General features: G+C 42.2%; 3 protein-coding genes across 3 annotated transcripts in view; 2 read left to right on the top strand and 1 right to left on the bottom strand.

Moving 5' to 3' along the window:
- Positions 1-18,127, bottom strand: part of fancm (FA complementation group M) — a gene marked incomplete at its 5' end in the record, with an annotated part of 33,138 nt that extends 15,011 nt beyond the window's left edge. The window contains 6 exons of the mRNA XM_079174688.1: positions 124-256; positions 853-984; positions 15,765-15,923; positions 16,048-16,125; positions 17,172-17,344; positions 17,428-18,127. Of these exons, the coding sequence (XP_079030814.1) occupies positions 124-256; positions 853-984; positions 15,765-15,923; positions 16,048-16,125; positions 17,172-17,344; positions 17,428-18,127 (1,375 nt within the window). The remainder of the gene's footprint in view (positions 1-123; positions 257-852; positions 985-15,764; positions 15,924-16,047; positions 16,126-17,171; positions 17,345-17,427) is intronic.
- soul3 (heme-binding protein soul3) lies at positions 4,490-14,319 on the top strand. Its single transcript, XM_079174931.1, has 5 exons — positions 4,490-5,030; positions 10,239-10,333; positions 11,039-11,180; positions 11,312-11,495; positions 11,635-14,319. The coding sequence occupies exons 1-5, from the start codon at positions 4,823-4,825 to the stop codon at positions 11,801-11,803; spliced, it is 798 nt and encodes a 265-aa protein (XP_079031057.1). The 5' UTR covers positions 4,490-4,822; the 3' UTR covers positions 11,804-14,319.
- Positions 18,128-18,492: 365 nt separating the features above from the next.
- iqcc (IQ motif containing C) lies at positions 18,493-20,701 on the top strand (the record flags this gene model as incomplete). Its single annotated transcript, XM_079174687.1, has 5 exons — positions 18,493-18,534; positions 18,763-18,906; positions 18,993-19,257; positions 19,892-19,992; positions 20,577-20,701. The coding sequence occupies 5 exons, from the start codon at positions 18,493-18,495 to the stop codon at positions 20,610-20,612; spliced, it is 588 nt and encodes a 195-aa protein (XP_079030813.1). The 3' UTR covers positions 20,613-20,701.

The following is a 20,701-nucleotide window of genomic DNA, read 5'->3' as shown; positions in this document are numbered from 1 at the left end:
TTACACATTACCAAGAGTCAAAACACCCGGGGTCACTGATCAATCCGGGGTGTGAAACGATGTTGTGTCCGAGGGTAAAGTGCAACCAAATACACTGCAAGCCTTGCAAGTAATGTGACCGACCTCTGGATCCGTCCATGATTCCCCGGAAGTAGAAAAAGAGCGATCTGAGCCCCATCTGCATCAGCAGCTCGTAGCCGTGGTACAAGCTGATGCAAAAGGCAAAGTCGCCCTCCAGCCTTCCCTGCTGCGGACCCTAGAAAGCAGAGAGAGCACGTCAGTCGCTAAATTCATCTTGAAGAAGAGTTTGATTTAAAAAGGCTTTGAAAATAAATACCACGTTATATCCTGCTTCTAATGCATTTCAAAATACATGAATGCATGATTGTCACTTGCAAATAAATTGTAATTAGTGCGAGCACTGTATTTAGCTTAATTCTAAAATGGTATTTAAATCTTATATAATAAATACTTTGATGCTTATCTGGAATATCTCAACTTGGACAGAAAATCCATAAATGTTCATCCAACTACCAGACAATGGTCTAAAAGCTTTGAAAGAAAATCCAATAATCTAGATGGGTCATATTTATAAGTCTAGCCCTCACTGTGTGATTGAATATTTTCTTTAGCCTTGGACACATCTTTATGGAGCCCCTAAACTAGTACAAGTAACAATTCATACAACGAATAAAACTAAGAATAAATAACTGGCTTCATTAATATTGTTAGTGAAATAATACAAATAGTAAAAAAGACTGTAAATGAATACTACTGTTCCTTTAACAAACTAAATGATTTCCCTCATATATGCATTTATATCTCAAAGATTCACAGAGCGAGAGTCCGTGCCTTGATGCACGGCGGTGGGTTCTTGCGGAACTGATCCCTGGCGAGGATGATCTGGTATTTGGTGAGAGTCCGCAGGTCTTTCTGTGCCATGACCCGGTTCTGGAACAGACGAGACATGAATTTCTCCAGCACCTGGCAGGAAGGAGTAACAAACAGACACACAGGTAAATCGACCATTTCACAGCACCAGCCATTTCCTGTGCTAAGAGGGTAATGCATAAGACTGACACACACACGCACCTCGATTGGTAAACAGACTTATTTCACAGCGTGAATAGAGGTACTACTTCAACAAGAGACACATAATAAAACTGTAATATGTTGGATTTGTTCCTTCTCCTGCAATCATTTCCTTATAATGGGAGGAGAGATGAAAGCGGTTTGTCAGATGGACATTTTGAACAACATCTATTCATCCTCACGACCACAGATAATGGGAGGCCGCGTCACTACAATTTCGTTCTCAGCTGTGCGGAACGGCTGCTCTAGAAACTGAGCAGGAACAAAAATGGATTTTGAAGCAGATGAGAAGCAATTTAGTTTTAATTATTTATAAATAGTGATGTTAAGATGTGCAAAGCCGGCCAAATGATATTAGTCAGCATACATTCATACAAATCTCACATTTTTCACATTTCATAATAATAATAGTTTTATATTGTTATAGGGCTAGACTTTAACATGTATACATATATTTTAAAATACAGTATATACAAAAATATGTATCTTAAAAGGGATAGTTCAGATAGTGAGGTTGTACAAAGACATAAAAACACACATTTTAGAATTCATATAGTATTTAAAAACACCTTCACAGTCACCACTGGGACAGAACCGAACAGAGCACATATTATACTTTTATATTTCATATTAAAATGTTTAAAAATACCTTGATATGTATATTTTTTCTTCCTACATGATTATACATCTTTTGAGGGTAATCATCGCAATTTACAAAGTAAGAAAAAACATGAAACCTTCACTGCTACATGACATGAAAAGGAGAGAAATAAATATTTAGAAAAATATATAAATCAAAGATAAAGATAGAACGTGATTATACGAGTAAAACGTATTTTACAGCCACTCCTCGATCGTCCCATGAACCAATAGAGGTAGAAGTATCTGTGCTTACGATATTAATATATTATATATTAACTGGACAGCCACACTGGAACAAGTAATACAGTAACACAGAACCTACTTTCCCTGTTACGTGAAACATATTTTTAATTAGGCTTTCCTCTTAAAGTGGAAACCGAGACGTCCTCTTGTCCAATATCTGCTCAACGTCCGTCCGATTGTTTGAGGTGAAACGCGAATGTGCATTATAGAGCTTATACGAACAAAAAGCCAAGAGTTAAATTACAACCCTTAATTCCACTGACCTTTCAGAAAACATCAACAGCTACATCACTTAGACCTAAACATTCGTTCAGCCCATCTGGTCAGGATGGTGCCTTCATCACATATGATACGGATGCAACTCGATAACAGATCAATAAACGGGTGGTTGAATATAATTGCATAATGCATGTCTGATTTAAAGAAAGTTTATAAGATAATGACAAATAATAAGTTACTCAGACCAAAGCGATGTCTTAAGCTGAAACCGTGTAAATGCTATAAAACGTGCTGCTGTCAATCATGAGTTGCTGGCAGCTACATTTTGTTCCTGCAGAATAAAGGGTGAAGGGGGACTGGAGACTGTCCCGGCTCACACTGGGTGTGTTTCAGGTTACATGTCAGCATGTTAACATTTAACAGTTGGTAACATTTGTTAGTATGCTGACACAGTTTAGGCTGATGACAGTCTGACCAGGTCAAAGAGACACAGAATTCTCTCTCTCTCTCTCTCTCTCTCTCTCTCTCTCTCTCTCTCTCTCTCTCTCTCTCTCTCTCTCTCTCTCTCTCTCTCTCTCTCTCTCTCTCTCTCTCTCTCTCTCTCTCTCTCTCTCTCTCTCTCTCTCTCTCTCTCTCTCTCTCTCTCTCTCTCTCTCAGATTATGAGATTACTCAGCACCAGATTACTGAGGTTGCTGTTTTTGTCAGAGTGGAATGCGGACAAAGGGCACTAAGAAGAAAAACTGCTCAGCTACAATTGTTTTTTTGCATGTTTCCTGCACCCGTCTGATACTTTTAGCTATGGCTGCCTAGAAAATGTTAACAAATAATGTATGAAGAAAGTAGAAAGTCAGAGAGAAAACAATAAAGAAGAAGTGAAGAAAAATGACACCTACTTTCTAAGTCTTACATGTAATGCTAATACAAGAATGATAAAAATATAGATTTAATACGTTTATCCACCTACAATACCTGGCATTGTACTGTATATAGTATTGAATGAACCATGCCACAGAGAGAAGGGATCTGGAGAAGAGAAGAGAAGAGAAGAGAAGAGAAGAGAGCATGCTCAGCAGTGGCCAACAGTTGATTGGTTGAGGGCCTGCAGCTAAGTGACGTGGTCTGTAGACAAGATGAATACGCTAAGATGAATTCTCACAACTGCACGTCTACAATGGGAGGGACTTGTTGGTGTGTGTGTGTGCGTGTGGTAAAGATTGCGTTGCAATGGTGTCGGTCTACAGAGTACTGTGTGTATCAGTGCATGTGTTTGCATGCGTGTATTTAAATGAGAGGATGTCCTCTCTACGTGCAAGTTGAAGGGCGCAACATGGTGGTTGGCTGTTGCAGCGACACAGATCAGAGGAAATCCTGCTTAGTCCGTCCCCGAGCACACAAGTTCAAGTTTGGTTATTATCCTCCCATGGGTGGGTGACATGTTTGTTTACCATCTGCCACAATAAAAGACACATTATTAAAATAATTAAACATTAAAGCAATTATTTGAAATGCTCTTCTGGTCCTTGTGTCCACATAGCTCATCGTCTATTTAAAGTATGTATTCTCACTCCTATTACATTTACGGAGGCAGTCATGGCTGTCATATGCACATGCACACACACACACACACACACACACACACACACACACACACACACACACACACACACACACACACACACTAACACACACTCCCTGCTGCCCTCTAACACTGGGTGTCCCGTTGTTAAGACATTCATCAATTTCTTAAAGGGTCGGGATGCAAGTAAACACATGTGTTCGTGCCAGCAGGTGTCACTACACAGGGTGTGAAGCTACATAATAATGAGCTCAGTCACTGTGACTGAAACCAAAAACAGGTATTAAAATACAAGTAGACCAAAAATACAGCTGCTAGTCTAGCTATCTATTTACAGAATAGTCGCTTTAATTTATTTGTAAAAAAACAAATACCATGCTTTGGGGAGACAAGACAATTATCTAAAGATGAATTGTTAAGAGTTGCAGCTATGGGCCACAGCACACAATAAATAGACGTTGGTGCTCGCATATAACAAACAACCTGAAATGTGAATTTAATAACCACAAAATGCACTCAGAGTCTACTGCGAAGATGCCTCTGTTCAAGACCAATGCTTTTGTTATTGTTGCCATCTTGGCCCTTTCTTGGATAAGTATTGGATGAAACGTCTGCTCACGAGCGGGGAGGGGGGGCTCGGGTCTCTATAGTCTCGAGCCCGCAGCGTCACGTGCTCCGCCCTCATCCCCTGTAAACATCGCATTCACCTCCGGTTACGGCCGAGAGAAGTCACTCTGCTCCGCGCGAGCGAGAGAGGGAGTCCACTTCTTTCTTTTGGGGTTGTTGTTTTTCAAGAGAATATTAAGTGCACGGACGGAAGGATGTGTCTCGTTTAAGTCCGATGTAACATTGCGAATATATGAATGTGGCTTGATGTGTCGAGGAGAGCTTCGCAGTGCCTGGTTTGTTGACCAGAAAGTAACGTCTGGACGAGCAACTCGCGGAGGTCCGAAGGACGGGAAAAAAACGGACACTTTAACGAGCATTTGTTTTGATTTTTAAGTCATATTTGTGCTCGGTCAGGTAGCTGCTAGTCTAACGAGCAGAGATGGACCAAGGTGGCTGCCAAATGAGCGGCGGTGGCGGTGGCGGCGGTGACGGCGACGACCAAAGCGGGATGATCACTCTGGAGGACCTGGAGTCCTTCTCGGAAGACGGCGACGGCATCGAAGAAGACGATAAAACCATAGACGATGACCGGCTGCTGACCTACTGGCAGGACGTAGCGAGGGGACACCAAGTGGATGTTTCTGAAGGTACAATATAACATTGACGTTTTCTTGATTATTGTTGTACTAGGTAATACCTAATACTAGATTATAGTCTATTGTAGCCGAGGTATACTCGTAGCCGCGGTGTGCAGACAAGTCAAAACAACAACTAAAGACATGATGGGCTCAACTTCCTCAACCCACTGACCTAGATCCCAGTGATGCACATCTATAGATAAACCAGTTCCACCCAGGACACCTGTCTAATTATTAAAAAATAAAAGTGAATGCATTATGCAAGGCCGAACACAGACGAGTACGTTTCTTAAAACTGCTTGCATGGTGACTGGTTGTGATTTAAATGGCCAAACTACAGCAACAACAACAACAACAACTACAACAAGTTGCGTTTCCTCGAGTGTGATCGTTGGACCTGTAGAAGTTCTGTTGGGTCCCAGGAAAGGAGAAGTAGGTTAATCTCTCTGTCATTTTTGCAGCTAGAAGTCTGCAAAGTCAGAAAACATGAAAACATTTTCTATAAATAGTTGTGTAACTTAACTGCAAAAAGAAAAGCATGTTTGTGTCTATTGTGATTTGCATGGATATCTGGAGGTCTTATTAGTGGACAGAAGACAAGGGATCAGAAGTACAGGGAGGTGTTAGGAATAAGCATTGAAATTGAGCGAGCGTTTTTTAAGTCGGCTTTTCACTCAGATGAAGTTATCACACATGTAATAATAGCAAATACACGTTCCTCTTGTGGCTTTAAATAGTATATTGGGACAGTACAATCTCACAGGCAGTATATAAATACGACGGGGATATTGATGTAGGAATATTTAATTCAATTTGACTTGTAAAGCCCAAATATCACAAATTTGTCAGAGGGCTTTACAAGTCTGTACAACAGATGGACCCACTCACCCCCAAACAAACTTTAACAATAAATATGGTCTAATACTAAAGCAGTAATAGTAAAGTTTATAATATAGTAATACTAGAATGTGTTGTGTCTAGCAAGTTATAACCTCAATAGAAAATAAATTATAGAATAGAAAAAAATACATTATCTGTAATTCTGTGTTTTATTCAAAGTGCCCCGATGGTTAAACAAATAAAAAACATTTTTTTGCAGTTGTTGTTCCTCTCATGAAGTGAATGCTTTTATTGTGTCGGTAGTTCTAGCACACGTACTTACTGCAATATGGAGTTGCTGTAATTCGGCATCTGCTTTAGAGTTTATTGAATCATTTAATTATTTCAACCTTTAATCGAAAGGGCAAAATTAAAAAATCCCATTATCACAGTAAACGCAGCGCACGGTTCAGAGCTGCATCCAGAGAAGAGCTGCTTTGTTTAGCTGGGACGTGCAGGAGATAATCTAACATATCTAATAGTGACGAACACGGGCCGAGCACACTTTCAGTCATGTATAACAAACTGGATGTTTTGGTTTTGCACCTTTTTATTTGATTAACATTGTGTAAATGTTTTTTTTAAATATATATATGTATATATATATATATATATATATATACATATATATCTGTAGTAGTTAAATGTTTATCCTTACCGTGTCCAGCTTTGTTGTCCTTGTTTTTAGCTTTATATATATTTATGTATATTTACATTGAAAGCTAAGGAAACTGTGTACATGTACTCGGTCAATAATGTTGCACACATGGAATCAGACACACACACACACACACACACACAGTCAGAAACTAAATTTAACATGCATGACAATATGTTGCTGCATTGATGGAATAACATGTATTAAATAACATAATTTAGCATGCTATTTAATGCATTTCTAGTAATGAATATAGATATAAAATGCAAGTTTATCTTAATATTCTACACTTTCTCCCTGTGAGGGAGCTACGCGACATCCGCTTGTAAATATGCGGCAAAAGCTTGAAATATGTTAATCTTTGGACGTCAGTGCCACCTGCAGTTACCAGTGTTCCCTGCCATCCTCGCCTCATTTTAATGTTCTGCTTTCATCCACTAAAATGATATCTGTCATCTACCGTCTGCATGATCCCATGTGATCTGACAATATAGCCTTATAGCACAGTAACTCAATGCGGTTACGTGGGTGTAAAAAATAAACATTAAACTAAATGTATACTCCAGTACTAACTCAGGTCAACACATCCTCACTTGTGGTTTGTGAGTCCATATATTCACGATCTATCAGCAGTTGACCTGCTTTGCAAACCCCTAAACCGAAAAGATGGCAACAACAGACCAATCCGGTGTCGGACTACGGGAGTAGGGCTTCCACCTCTTAGTCGAATAGTCGACCATTCTGACCAAATCAAATGAGTAGTAGTAGACGAAGAATGTCTTTGGTCGAAGATTCAAGTTTATGAATTGAATTCTAATATTTTCTCTGGAAAATTGTTGACCAGTGTAAGTACCTGAATTCAGGAGTAAAACTTTCAATACAAGTCCAGATGTTGTACTCACAACAACAGCAGGTTTTTCAACTCTGCTAATCACAGACCAGAAAAATAGACCCTTTAAGATTATCTTAACTTTTAAAAACTTTATCGTCATGAGCAGTTCAACCAACGTGTATATTTTTAATGATTGAAAGGCAAAGAATAAAACAAGAAAATAGGAATATTTTGAGAAAAGGCCAGAAGAAATGAATAACATTTTGTGAAGGAGATTTTTTTTGGGTGCCCACTTAGAATCCGGTAACACAGACTGGCACATTGTCACCCCGCTGCCCTCAGATTACAGCACTAATTGAAGACTGAAATCACTTAGTGGGGCTTTCTGACTCAGGGGGGATTAGCTACCTGGCCTGCACCGGTGCTGAGGTTGTCGCTGCTAAATCCTGGATTACAATACTGCCGCTGAGGACACAGGTCAAGGCCGTAGCAAACTCCTTCGCTCTAATTGGAATGAAGTAAAGTGGGTCGATGTTGGAGCTCTGATCGGGTTTTTTAAATTGGCTAACATTAGCTAATGCTACACATGCAACTATAACTCCTCTGTAGCTACTAACTAGCTGTTTTCACAGTCGAAAAACACCCCACCTATCAGACAACACTAGCCGCCTCACCTCCTTCTCACATCCACAGAACCAATCTGGCACTCGCGAGGAAAATGTCGGCGGGTAAAGACAAAGTTTACGAGCTGCGCAAGCGTGCGTTTCAATGACTTTGAAATCAGGAGTTTCGTTGGGTGGCTTTGGAGAGGATGTGGGTGATTGATGTTCAGTCAAGCTCTCTGCTGGAAACAAAGACGGTATTATTCTCAATGGATGTTCACAAAGTCTCATTGCAAAGTGAAAGGAGGTCAAAGGAGCACGCGAAAGGGCTTCTTCTAACTTGTAAACAAGGTGGAATGTATTGTTTATTGGTTTTAACTTCCCATAAGTGAACACCAAATGAAAAGTTAGGGACAAAGTCGACCTCGTCTTCGTCTCCCTGCATAGATATTGATGATAAATGCCTTAGCACACCCACGAAAACTAAAAACCAATGAAACGGCAGTGTTCTTCTGCCAAATCAACCACACTTTCAACCGCACTAATCGGCTGAGACGATGCCGACATTTTTCTATTTTGTAACCGTGCTCGCAACTGATGAAAACAAGTATGAGCGTGTTTCTGGAGGTCTGTGCTCAACAAGATGCGTTTTCCCTGGAAGTGCGTGTTAATAATACAGGCCAGTCAACACCTTCACATTTCAAGTGTTTATGATGACTAAATGCACACACCCCCCAGGTTTCAACTGAAGAAACTCAATGAACCGATCTAATGAGAAACCACAAAAAGACCGTAGTAGTCGTGACACAATTTCCTACTTGTACACACATGTTCAACATTGCACTTCATTGCGTAACTCTTTACACATGAAAAGCCACAAATAGACTGCACTCTCGACACTATAGCGAGCAAGACGCTACCCCTGCTTGTTGATTGGATGCTATTGTTGCTGTACAGTGTTTATGTCCACCTACAAAGATCAAACATACATATGCTAATCTGAGAACAATATGCATTGGAAAGTGGTGCTACTGTGGAGTATGATGGTCTGAGAAGTCTAGTTGTTCGTATTACAAACAGAATATCTCAATACTACACAGGGGGAAAAATGAACATTGTGGAAGAGGAGCCAGCGCTGAGAGTGGGACGTGATTACTGCCCCGTATTGATTAAGAAGCACAGGTACAAGAACAAGTGTTCACCGTCCTGCGTCAACACCGAGCGGCTCTAGAGGCGCTGCCATAGAAACTGGCGATGAGTTTGCCGCTTGGCCGTGCGTGCGTTACGTGCCGCCGTCTGTGTGGATAAACACGCAGCGGGTTTGAAGTGTTTTCTTGTCCTCCTTTACTCTCTGGCCGGGTAATATTTTACAACCTCAGACCTACGTGCTCATTATCCATCCACAGCCCTCCTACTCGGTGACGTACAGTGTAACCTTGATTTCATGAGATCCTGCCGAACGGGTTTCGTACTCACACACACACTTGTCAAAGGATTGATCACCTAAATACCACAGACCCCTCTGACCCAGTTGTCCCTCATGATATTGATTGAATTGGCTTCACCTTGAGTGACTTGCATTTGACGGTTCAACAATGGAACATAACGGCATTATTTAATCTGACAACATGGACACAATCACAACAGAGTGTGATGTGTCGAGGCTGATGACAACTCAGGAGATGAGTCGCTCCCGGGGTCCACTTTGTAGTATTACGCAATATGGTCCACACTAACTTCAGTTTAAGCATGTGTGGCTAAACTATACCCGCAACATACGTGTAATAAAATGATTTATAGCAAGTTTAAATTCCTGTGGTTGGATAGAAGCTGTAACTTCCATAAACTCCAAAGTTTTGGAGAATATTTAAAAAGCTTTAGCTACTGCTGTCGTCGCTCTCTGTTAATACCAGTCTATATATCTGGCCCTGGGGCAGCTTTACTCAGTGTTCTCTCCGTCAGCTCCAATAAACGTTACTCTCTGCGACATCCTGGCACACTCGTCTGCCCATCTGGCTGCCTTTTGTCACAGAGACTACCAGCATGGCCTGCCGGTAGATTACTGGAAGAGAGGATGTGTAATACAGATTAGACGGGGAGGCTGCGAGTCTAGATAGGAGTTTATATATCGCACTTATCAAAACAAAAGGTTACAAAGTGCCTATGTGTACTGCCTGTACGTTGTGACAATACTTTATTCCTGTACCGCCGTTTAAACTGATGAAGTGTCGTTCGTCTGTGTACAGAAATGGCGGAGCCCATCCAACAGCTAACCAGCAACAACCAAGGACGCAGCAGCAGAGAAGTCATCCCATTCACTCTCCTCGGACGCAAAGAGAAGGTATCTATCTGACCTTTACTGCTTTGACCCCGACACATAATGCACAGGTGTGGACGCACACCTTTCTATGCTCTATATAAAAAGGGAAAAGCTCACAGATTGGTTAGTGAGTATGGGTCAGGTATGTGTCCCCCAATACAATAAGCCATTTAAAGTCCTTAGGGGGCTGTATAAATAAAGAGGGCTAATTGGTTTAAACTTGAGTTAATTAGTTCATTCAAACTTGGCTGGAGACTCCGGTTAAACAAAGGACAATCAAGGGCACCCTATTCTTAGAGCAGGTCTCCGTGCCGTGTGAAAGGACAGCATGTTGACAGGAAGCAACGATCAAATACAAATATATGTAAGAAACAAAAGCATTGTTTTCATCACTGATTCATCTATGTAGATAAGTAGGAGCGTTCAGAGATTGGACGCTTTGCTGTAACCGTACGTCATGTTCTGGATATTTAACAGTAAGTGATAGACAACAGAGTATTTACTGACGGTCTGTAAAACACACTGATGCAGCTGGTTAAAGGGAATATACATCAGAGGTGCATCGGTAATATTAAAAGGGAAAAAAAGTCACACACAAATGTATTTTTTACACATTTTGTTGACGGCAATTTCGAGCATTTGCTGCCATTCTCAATTCCATTTCATGAGCCTCGATTCAATTCAACACAGTAATCACAAGTACTCACTAGTCTTTGCCCGTTTCAGTGTGGGGAGCTGCTGTGGGAGAAGCGGCATTACGAGAAGGGCCACTGGGCTTGTGTAACAATGCGCAAGGAGACTTACGAACAGAGCATCTGCTATGGTTTCATGAAGCTAATGAGATATATCTGCCAGCAGAACTCCTTGGGTAAGTACACCAGCAAGCAACCATAAATAAATACAAAGGGTTCTGACCTTTTTAAACTCAGTCTTTGTCTTCATTTTCATTGGTTGATGATAATCCCCACGCCAGCCTTACCATGTCCTCTACACCTCTAGGTGACTACCTGGGCATGACGTTGCCCATCGTCACAGTGGTGCGCACAAACGAGAACCATTCGGTGATCTCCCACGACGTCACTGTGGCCTATTTCCTTCCCTTTGCGCATCAGGCCCAGCCCCCGCAACCTCAAGACAATGAGATCTCCATTGAGATCTGGCCCGCCACTACTGCATACACAAGGTCCGTAGAGAACGAAATCAGCTCTCTCTACTTGTTTGCACTGGTGGCAAACAATGATTGATGGTGTAATGATCAGTAGCGCTAGAATGAGTTGAAATGTGATGCCTCGTGCTCATGAGCCACTGCCTCCTTCTTTCAGGCCCTTTACTGGTCCCACCAATGAAGTGACCATCGTTAATCAGATCAACGCCATGGCCGAGCAGATGGACTCCCCCGGTCTGGCCAATGACTCGTTCATTGTGGCCGGCTACACCAACCCCGCTCACGTCAACCGTCAGAATGAGATCTGGTTCCTGGAGCGGCCCTGACCGACGACACGATAGAGCGTCATCTTATCTGTGACCCTTGAGCCTCATAAAGACTCCCATAACACTGCCGCAGCCTTAGGTGCAACTCGATCTTTATTCAACTCCTCTACCTGAAAAGACCCCCCCCACACACACACTATAGAGCAGTTTGGGGCCTGAAATAAACTCAGCCCTTACTTTAGATAGATCCTCCTTTCAACCCCCAAAAGAACTGAACCAAACCACTGCCACACTCTCATGGACACAACCCAGATGTTAAAGACACAATGAGTAGGATTTGTCGGTTGCGGTTTGTAAACACAACACGATCAAAAGTTGGCCCCTCCTCCCCGGCTCAACAAGGGTCACGGTGCTCACTAGTGGGTGACAGCAGACCCCAGATTCCCTCTCGTTTTGGACCAAGCTTTCTCCACTTGGCGTTTCACAATCGCTGTATTTGCGTCGGCCCGAATACAGCCATACAAATTAAATACAGGCATAGGGCTGGGACACCGCCACACAATTCTAGAGGGCCATAAGGGGGTCTTGTTTTTTTTGGTTTTTTTTAAAATCCTACTCGTTGTGCCTTTTCATTTTTAAAACATGGCATTTAACTCCTGCTCGTACATTGAGATGACTAAAAAGAACCTTTCCTAAACACAGTGCCCTCTAGTCAACAGTTGAAATAGTTTTAACTCTTCGCATTCTTGTGAACACTGATTGCTGATCGCAAAAATGCAGCCGCCTTATCGTGCTCCCTCTCCGTTTGTTGCACAGCTCCTATGTCTCGTCATGTGGGGGTGAAGGTCCAAAAAAAGAAAAGAAAAGAGAGTTTCTCTTTCACACTCCAGCTTGCCGCGGTGATTTCAAATCACTATTGATCCGTTTCTTTATCTCTGGACTAAATTATTTCACGACAGCTTACAATGGGGGTGCCAGTCACATCAGTTAGCGCAATATTTACCAGATGACCACCCATCAACAAATCCGTTATTACAGTTGCTGGGCCACAGACCCGATCTGAGGGTTCGGTCAGCCGTGGGTGGGGGTGAGGTTTGGGGAAGGGGATCCGATAAGGCGAACATCCAGGTGGCTTCAACCGTGAATCAGCTCAACACAACAGGTGATAGAAAACAAACACATATGAACATAACATGCTCGGGGGCGTTTGTGCATGAATGTAGAGCTGCAGGGGAGGGTGAACACTAAGAGGATTCACTCTCTACAAACCAAACTCACTGATATATTACAGCTGAATGACAATCAAGAAGTAATTATATGTATTCTTTTCTCTTCAGAGAAGAGTTGACGCATTCCTCATTGCAAATCTATTCACACGTAGGAATAGTTACTCATGGAGCTCTTTCTCGCGCCGTTTCTACTTGCTACTCAGTGTTTCGTGATTAAGCCTCGGACAGACTGTCCACGGACCGCTGCGGTACTGCTCAGGTCTGGCATGTGCCGGATCCACGCTGCATTCCAGTTGGCAGCGGTTAATGCACCGCAACGTAGTTCAACTTTATTCGGCTGTCTTTTGTATTCCTTCAAAAGACTAATTATTTAAATGTGGTTAACAGCAGGGAAGCTCTCGTCAAAACGAGCGTCGCTTTTGTTATTTTCTTCTCGGCAAACAGGGTAGAACTGGATTTTTTTTTTTCGGGCGGTCACAAAATGTGGCTGCAGGCCGACCCTCTGTGGATGACGACATTCACGTTGCGTGGGCCAACGCGGACCCTCGCTTAAAATATGAATCGGCCTTTGTGAATTCACGGTTGAATTGCAAACACCATTGCTGCTGAGTAGAGACAAAGATATAGAGCGCAGAGAATATCTTTATATCTTTACTGTGATTATAATCTTGTTTTTGTTCAATATAAGCTCAATTCTGCTTTAGTACAAACTGTTTTTAATGGTCCATCACCAATCTATAGGAGAGTCTATGAAGTCAGAAAGAAAGATATATATATATATATATATATATATATATATATATATATATGTTTATCGTCACTATATTTTTTAATTAAAACAAACTAATGCAATTCAACACAAACAAAATGATACACATTAAACCAGCTACACCAAGAGTTCACCTCGATGTCGGAATGTTAATGCTTTAAATTTACATTTAAGTGTGAGGAAGTTGGTTTCATCTTATTTGATTCACATACACTTGTTAAACAAAGACATTAACAGTTAATAACGTTAGCATTGGGTTGGAAAGTTTGCCCAGTGGTTGACGTCAAGACATCCAAATCCAAAGAATATATTTTGCATTAAATGATTGTATAGTTGATATGATACTCTCGGACAACTGTAGTAGAAAGTGCACACTTGCAAAGCCTTGCTATAGGTGGGTGGGTTTTCCCTTTGGTTATATGGGAACACCAAGTGTGACTTTTTCCTTTCTTCATGCTTATTGTTTTAGTGTTTTGCAAACGTGTGCTGTTCTGTGAAAATTCAAGTGCAACAGCGAGAGCTACTGTGGTTTTCTTTGTTCAATAAAAACGTGCTCGTCTCCCGTCTTTTGAAACGTACAGCGATGCTGAGTTTTATTGGGCTCTCATACACGGTTTGCATGATTCTGGGAATATTACTAATATAGAATACACAATACACAATCTGAATTATTCGGGAAAGAGATAAAATCTCTTCATAGGGAATTAAATCCCCACAGTTTTGATATTTGGGATATAAATGTAGTTAATTCATATTCTTACTTTAGCAACAACCGAGCTATTTTGTATGATTAAAAAACAAACAAACAAGTCTGCTTTCACACTGGTACACACTTGCATACTAACAAGTACTATATACTGTGTACTACAGAATATCCCTTCAGGGTATTGCTTCCTTTTTATGGACTCAAATGTAGAAAACAAACCGGGGTCACACCCGACTTTGTTCTTAAACACATACCATAACCATTTCACAAGAACAACTGGTGCTCCGTTACTGAAGCACAGTAACATGAGGAGTTCACACAACATGGTAAATCAGAGTGCACAACACATTGCTCTGCATGTAGTATCTGACAGTTTTTAGTTTGCACGTGAGGCAAAAGGTTTCAGATAATATTCTAATATGAAAACAGAGCTTGTGTGTTTAAACATGACATTTCTTTTTAGAAAAGTACAAATTGCTCTTCATACACTTCAGCACATTTGTTCAAGTAAATAACTTAAGCTCTTAGATTACACCGTCGACGTCCATTACAACACAACAAGAGTGCCACAAGCTAGGGAAACGCATACAGCCGAGCCCCAAAAAGCTGTCTGATGCATGACTGGCTCATTTTTCTGATTCGCTCAACAATCATAACATTCTGCCTGAATGACCGCGGTGATGCTCATTTTACACCCGAGTGCAGCGGTGTCTCTATTCTGTGTACTGTCCGGTCAAATTACGGGCGTGCAGAGTGAAATGGAGGTTAATGAGCAGGTTGCAGACGGCATCCGGTCAGGGGGGAGTAATATAATGAGACGGTGAAAAGCAATTAAAGTACAACCAAGAAAAGCGATGTCATTATTACAAACAATCCAAAAAAGACACGAAGGAGACCCAACGGAGCTCGTGTTCACTGGGTCTAAACTCTCAGATGCAGGTGTCACATTCCGGCTGTCCATCCAGCGGAGACGGATGAAGTGTTGCTGCACATTTACAGAACAGCGCACACAGACAGTGAGCCAACCCGTGACAAGGAGAGAACGGACGTCCAGCCCTGGAGCTGGACCAACGAGTATGAAGGGTATGTTGCGGTACGGCCAGAGGAAAGACGTGCGATGCTAAGAGAAGGACTACAGCTGAGGAGCACGCACACTGTGACCACAAGGTGGCAGCCAAGCACAAAGATACTTCACGGGCAATGAATTGACTTAGTTAGTAGTCAACAAGAAAGAAATAACATTGTTGGTGAAATAAAAGCTTTATAAAGACCGGGAGGAGTTTTGATAAATATGATGCTAGATTGCTTGTGTCCTACCTGCAGGTAGCGCGCCTGGTGAGCAGAGAGGGCCTCTCCCAGAGGAACCACCACTTTGTCCACGCTGCGCTGGTGGGAATGGGCCTGGACGTCCGGGCTCTCTTCTGAGCGCAGCTCAATGTGGGAGATGAGCAAATTAGAGATCACCGACTGCACCGACTGCAGGGAGAGAGAGAGGGAGAGAGGAGAAGGTTTGAATCGGATTTATAGTAGAATAGTGAGACGGAGGATTTGCAGTATTTAGTCACATTAGGCCAGAGAGACAGCAGTTTATTGTTCTTACCTTTGAATCCCCTCCTGGAGTTGCACTGAGGGCCAGGATGCGGAGTTGCACAGTCTGGCTGCAGAGCTGTCTGATCACCTGAGTAACAGGAAGATAGTACACAACATTGTTGGAACAGTTTAGTGACTAAAAGTGTAAGAATGCAAACCTAAAGAGGCCTGTGATAGGATATAGGAGTGAGAGATGAGTGAAAAGCCTCGGTAACCGTCAACTAGTAAAGTACATTTACTCAAGTACTGTACTTAAGTACAGTTTTGTGGCACTTTGTACTTTTAGTCTTCCATTTTTAGCAACTTCATACTTCTACTCCACTACACTTTGGAGGCAATTATTGTACTTTTTAATGAACTATACTTATTTCACAGCTTTGGTTAGTTTGCAGATTCAGATTAATACAAAATAAAAATGATGTTTTATTATAGATAAAACTACCTGGCAGTATATGAAGTAAATAAATCAGCTCCGGCTTTATCAGCTGCAATATTAAAGTGATGAAAACATGAATGCATCAGTAATTATAATATTATATATATTATTCTGAAATCGGCCTTTCAGCATAATGAGTACTTTTACTTTTCGTACTTAGAATCCACTTTTGAATTTTGAATACAGGACTTTTACTTCAGAGTATTTCAACACTCTGGTATTAGTACTACTACTTAAGATGAGTACTTCTTCCCCCACTGCTCACTATCGATGTAATGATCTGTAAAAGGCAAAATAACCAGATATGAATGTTCAATTTAGCTAGTGAATGAAATACGTGACAAATAAAAGGTACTTCATTACATTAAAGCAAAATACACTATAGAATGCCCATGAGGTTCTGTAGTACAACCAGACATACTATAGGGAAAGCTTCCTTGGTACGCTATTTTGTCACATAACTCAAAGGAAATGAACTAATAAAAAGTGAATAAAGTTTTCAAACTGTTGTCAAGACGTCCTCTATTCTCTACAACAATGTTTCAAGAGTGAGTGTGACTTTGTGAGAACATCTCCTGGATGGATTATCACTTTAAAAAGTCACTTTATTGCAGGTTCACAAGCAGAATTGGACACGGAAAGTCAAATATAACCTGAAAACATGACACGCTGTGATCATTAGTGACAGGTTGATCTACCTGACAGTAGGCATGGTTGCCCAGCGCCTTGTGGGCTTCGTCGATCACCACACACTTGACCTGCTGGGCCGGACAGGTGTCTCTGGACAGATCGTTCACCATGACCTGAGGGGTGAGGAAGAAGACGCGCTTGGTCCTCCACACCTCCTGTCTACGATTTGCCGCCGTGGAGCCTGCAGATAGGGGAGACTCTTGTTAATAAAAGGGCTAAAAAGAAGAAAGATGGGTGCCACGGTTGCTGTGCCGTGATTGTTACCTGTCAGCTCGGCCATGTGTGCCTGTGGGATCCCCATCACGTTGTAACAGGCCTCGATCTGCTGTGCCACCAGAGGTTTGGTGGGAGCCATGAATACGATCTTCCCCGATGGATACCAGCGGTAGAAGTTGTACATAACCACAGAGGCGATAAAGGTCTTTCCCAGACCCGTAGGGAGGCACACCAGTGTGTTCTGGAAGAGAGCAGCCTCGGACATCTTCATCTGGTACTCCCTGATGGGATAGTTGGTGGGGTAAATCCACACCTTAGCCGAGGAGCTGTCGAAGCCAGGGAGGTCTGGATAGGTTTGCCCAGCTGAGGGGACGGGGGAGAGGGCAGTGGTCTCTGTTCCTTCAGGGTTGTCATGTTGAAAACAGTTTGCATTATCAAGTCCCAGGCTCCTTTCAGCCTCATAAACAGCGACCACCATCAGATCATCGTCGTCTTCATCTTCATACAAAGGTCCAGGGTCCCCTGTCCTCACCGGGTTCACTGTTGACCCCTGACCTATGTGCGCCCACAGAGGATTTTGAGGAAGGTGAGTTGTAACGTTAGCTACCTGCGCAGTGCTGCTCGGGGTTGTTGCTCTGCGCCGTCCAGCGGCTTTCTTGCCATCTTTTTTCGGTTGAAGAACTTTGTTTTGAGAGACGGGTGCACCCCAAGTCTGGAACAACGTCCTCTGATTTGAACCACTACTCATTTTCCATTAGTTGTGGCGGAAGAGATGTGAGGAAAAAAGTGCCCCTGTCACGAGCAGCAACATTGTAAACTGTTATAAAAACAATGGGTCACTTCCGCCCACGTTTTACCAAAATAAAACCACATACATAACGACGGTTTTACTCCAGAGTGATTTTGATCATTTAAATACAATTTCAGTGATGACACAATCTCTGTATTGTATTCACGTCAACAGACCAAGCTACGGGCTGAATAGACACACGTGCGTTGTTACATTTAATGAGGAGGCTTTTATTTTGTTGTCTGTGACACCGGAACAACATCAAAAGTTTGAGCACGTCTCCCGCGCTCTTCGAGAGTAAACGCTGTCACGTTACCATAGCAATGGACAGAAGCAAGTGGGTGAAGACACTCACCTGCTTTCAGGTAATTTATACCGTTATACCTACAGTTATTAAAGTGAGTTGTTTGTTTGTTTGTTGCTAGTTCGGGCTGTTTAGCTTGTTTGCTAACTCTGGAAAACAGCTGCTAACGGTAAAACGTTGCTATTGTTTTTAGCATTGACGTTAGCATTAGGTGGGCTAGCTAGGGACACTTCGCCGTTACTGTAACGTCAGTTACTTAACATTACTTTAACTCTCCTCTCGTCGACAGGCATCTGCTCGTGGATACTTGGTGCGAAACGAAGTCCGTCGTGCGCGACAAGACTTTGAGGACATCGTGAGAGAGATTGATGGAGACTTGACCCACGTGGAGTGGAAGGAGACGGTCATCACTATCCCCCACTTCACAGACACAGTAGGCAGCTTTAACCGGAACTTTGTTGTGAGTAAATCAGCTTCTCGGTGCCTCTCTCTCTCATGCCTGTGCTCGTGCATCTTCAGGAGGGCCCCTTTCTACGAACCAGCAGCTCTGCAAGCAAACCTTCAAATGCATCATCACCATCAGCATCATCATCAGCGTCATCAGAGGAGGAGAGAGGAGATCATCATGTCCTCCAGGAGAGGATAGAAGCAGAGAGAGATGATTGCGATGCTACAGCTGCTGCAGTGAGACAGAAAGAAAGCACAGAGTTGGAGAAAGATGGAGACTCCACCACAGTGTGGAGCAGTTTGGAGCTGGACATGAACTATGATGACTCTCACAAAGGTGAGAGCTGTGCACATAACAGTAGTAGTCTGTTAATGAAATGAGATCGCTTACTCTCCATTTATCATTATTCATTTATAACAGAGGTAGGTTGCGTGCTATGTTGGGCTGCGACTAACAATTAGTTTCACAATTTCCAAGCACTCAGTGAGATGCTTTTAACATTTTTTTTTAATTGTTTTTTGAATATGCAATTTGCAATTATATGATACTGGAAAAGTAGAATTGGAAATGCTGGAAGCAGTAAATGTTGAGTGATGAATCAGTGAATTGTTCAAGCACCAGTCTTGTGAACAATATCCATCTAGTTGATGATGGACTACAGAGGCTCTGGTTTGCTTAAAATAGATTTTAAAAAAACTGTTTTACTTATTTAAAACAGGGATCTGCTTCAAAACCTTTACATTAACTTTAAAGAGGAGCAGTATCATTGCACACAAGTTAATTAATCTCACCACATTTGGAGGGTTTTCACTGAAGAATAACCAAAAAGAGAATCTGCGTGTACAGGATTAAGGAAAAGTTGGACACTTTTGTGTAAAACACATCTTGTACTTGTGTGATTGCAAACCGATTCTCCTCCTGTACAGTAGGTGCCTTATCTGTCATATTGAATTTGCCATCCTTCCTTCAGCTCCCCGGCAGTCCTGTGCCCCAGAGGCCCTGCGTCTGCACAGAAACACCCTGACCATGGAGCTGGTCTGGCTACAACAGGCCATTGGCAGCAGGAAGAAGGTGAGACGGAGGAAGTGATTGGTTCTCTGCATTTATTCAGCAGCGGCGGTCCCCTGCTGTAAGAAAATTGCCTCTGCTTCAAGACAGAATTTATTCAGTGACCTCAAAAAATAACTCAGTACTGTCGTTCCAAGAAGCATCAGAATAAATACCTATACTGTAGGTATCTGTGAATAATAACCACTAGCACCAGTAGCTACTTATTGAACAGCTATGTACATGATTCAGCCTGTTTTTCTTGTTATTAAGTGCATACATCTGTAATGCTGTTCCTTAGCATATTCAGCAGCCTGCACCCTTTGCCCACAGACTATGTACCAGTTGAATCCTTGAATCCTTTAATTTATCTTAAAACAAAATGAATGTTTTCGTGAATCCTACATCACTGCTCCCATGTAGTACCCTGCAGCTCCAGGGGGTGTAAAGGTGCCAAGATGTGGATTCATGTGCACGAAGAACACTTAATGTAAAAATAAATGCAGCTGACGTCAGAGAAAGCAGGATTTACTCATGCGTGGGACTTGGCTCACCCCAAAGTAAAACTTTTTCATGAATGTTTTCCCCTTCTGTCTTCTCTTCTACAGTACTTGTCACTGAAGGACAGGCTGAGCGTATCCTGACAGCAGCAGTGATGTGAACTGGACTCGAGAATGTGGGACTGAAGGCCTGACTGCTGTCTGTTAACTGAACGTTTATACATAAACAAAGC

This window comes from Pholis gunnellus, assembly GCF_910591455.1.
Source record: "Pholis gunnellus genome assembly, chromosome: 15".
Lineage (NCBI taxonomy): Eukaryota > Metazoa > Chordata > Actinopteri > Perciformes > Pholidae > Pholis > Pholis gunnellus.
The sequence above is the reverse complement of the archived record's forward strand: the minus strand, read 5'-3'. Positions and strand labels throughout refer to the sequence as shown.

Excerpts from the sequence above, each read along its gene's own strand:
- soul3 (XM_079174931.1), top strand. The coding sequence starts at position 4,823 with ATGGACCAAGGTGGCTGCCAAATGAGCGGCGGTGGCGGTGGCGGCGGT. Across the intron at positions 10,334-11,038 it reads TCCTCGGACGCAAAGAGAAG|TGTGGGGAGCTGCTGTGGGA; the intron begins GTATCTATCTGA and ends TGCCCGTTTCAG. Across the intron at positions 11,496-11,634 it reads GCCACTACTGCATACACAAG|GCCCTTTACTGGTCCCACCA; the intron begins GTCCGTAGAGAA and ends TCCTTCTTTCAG.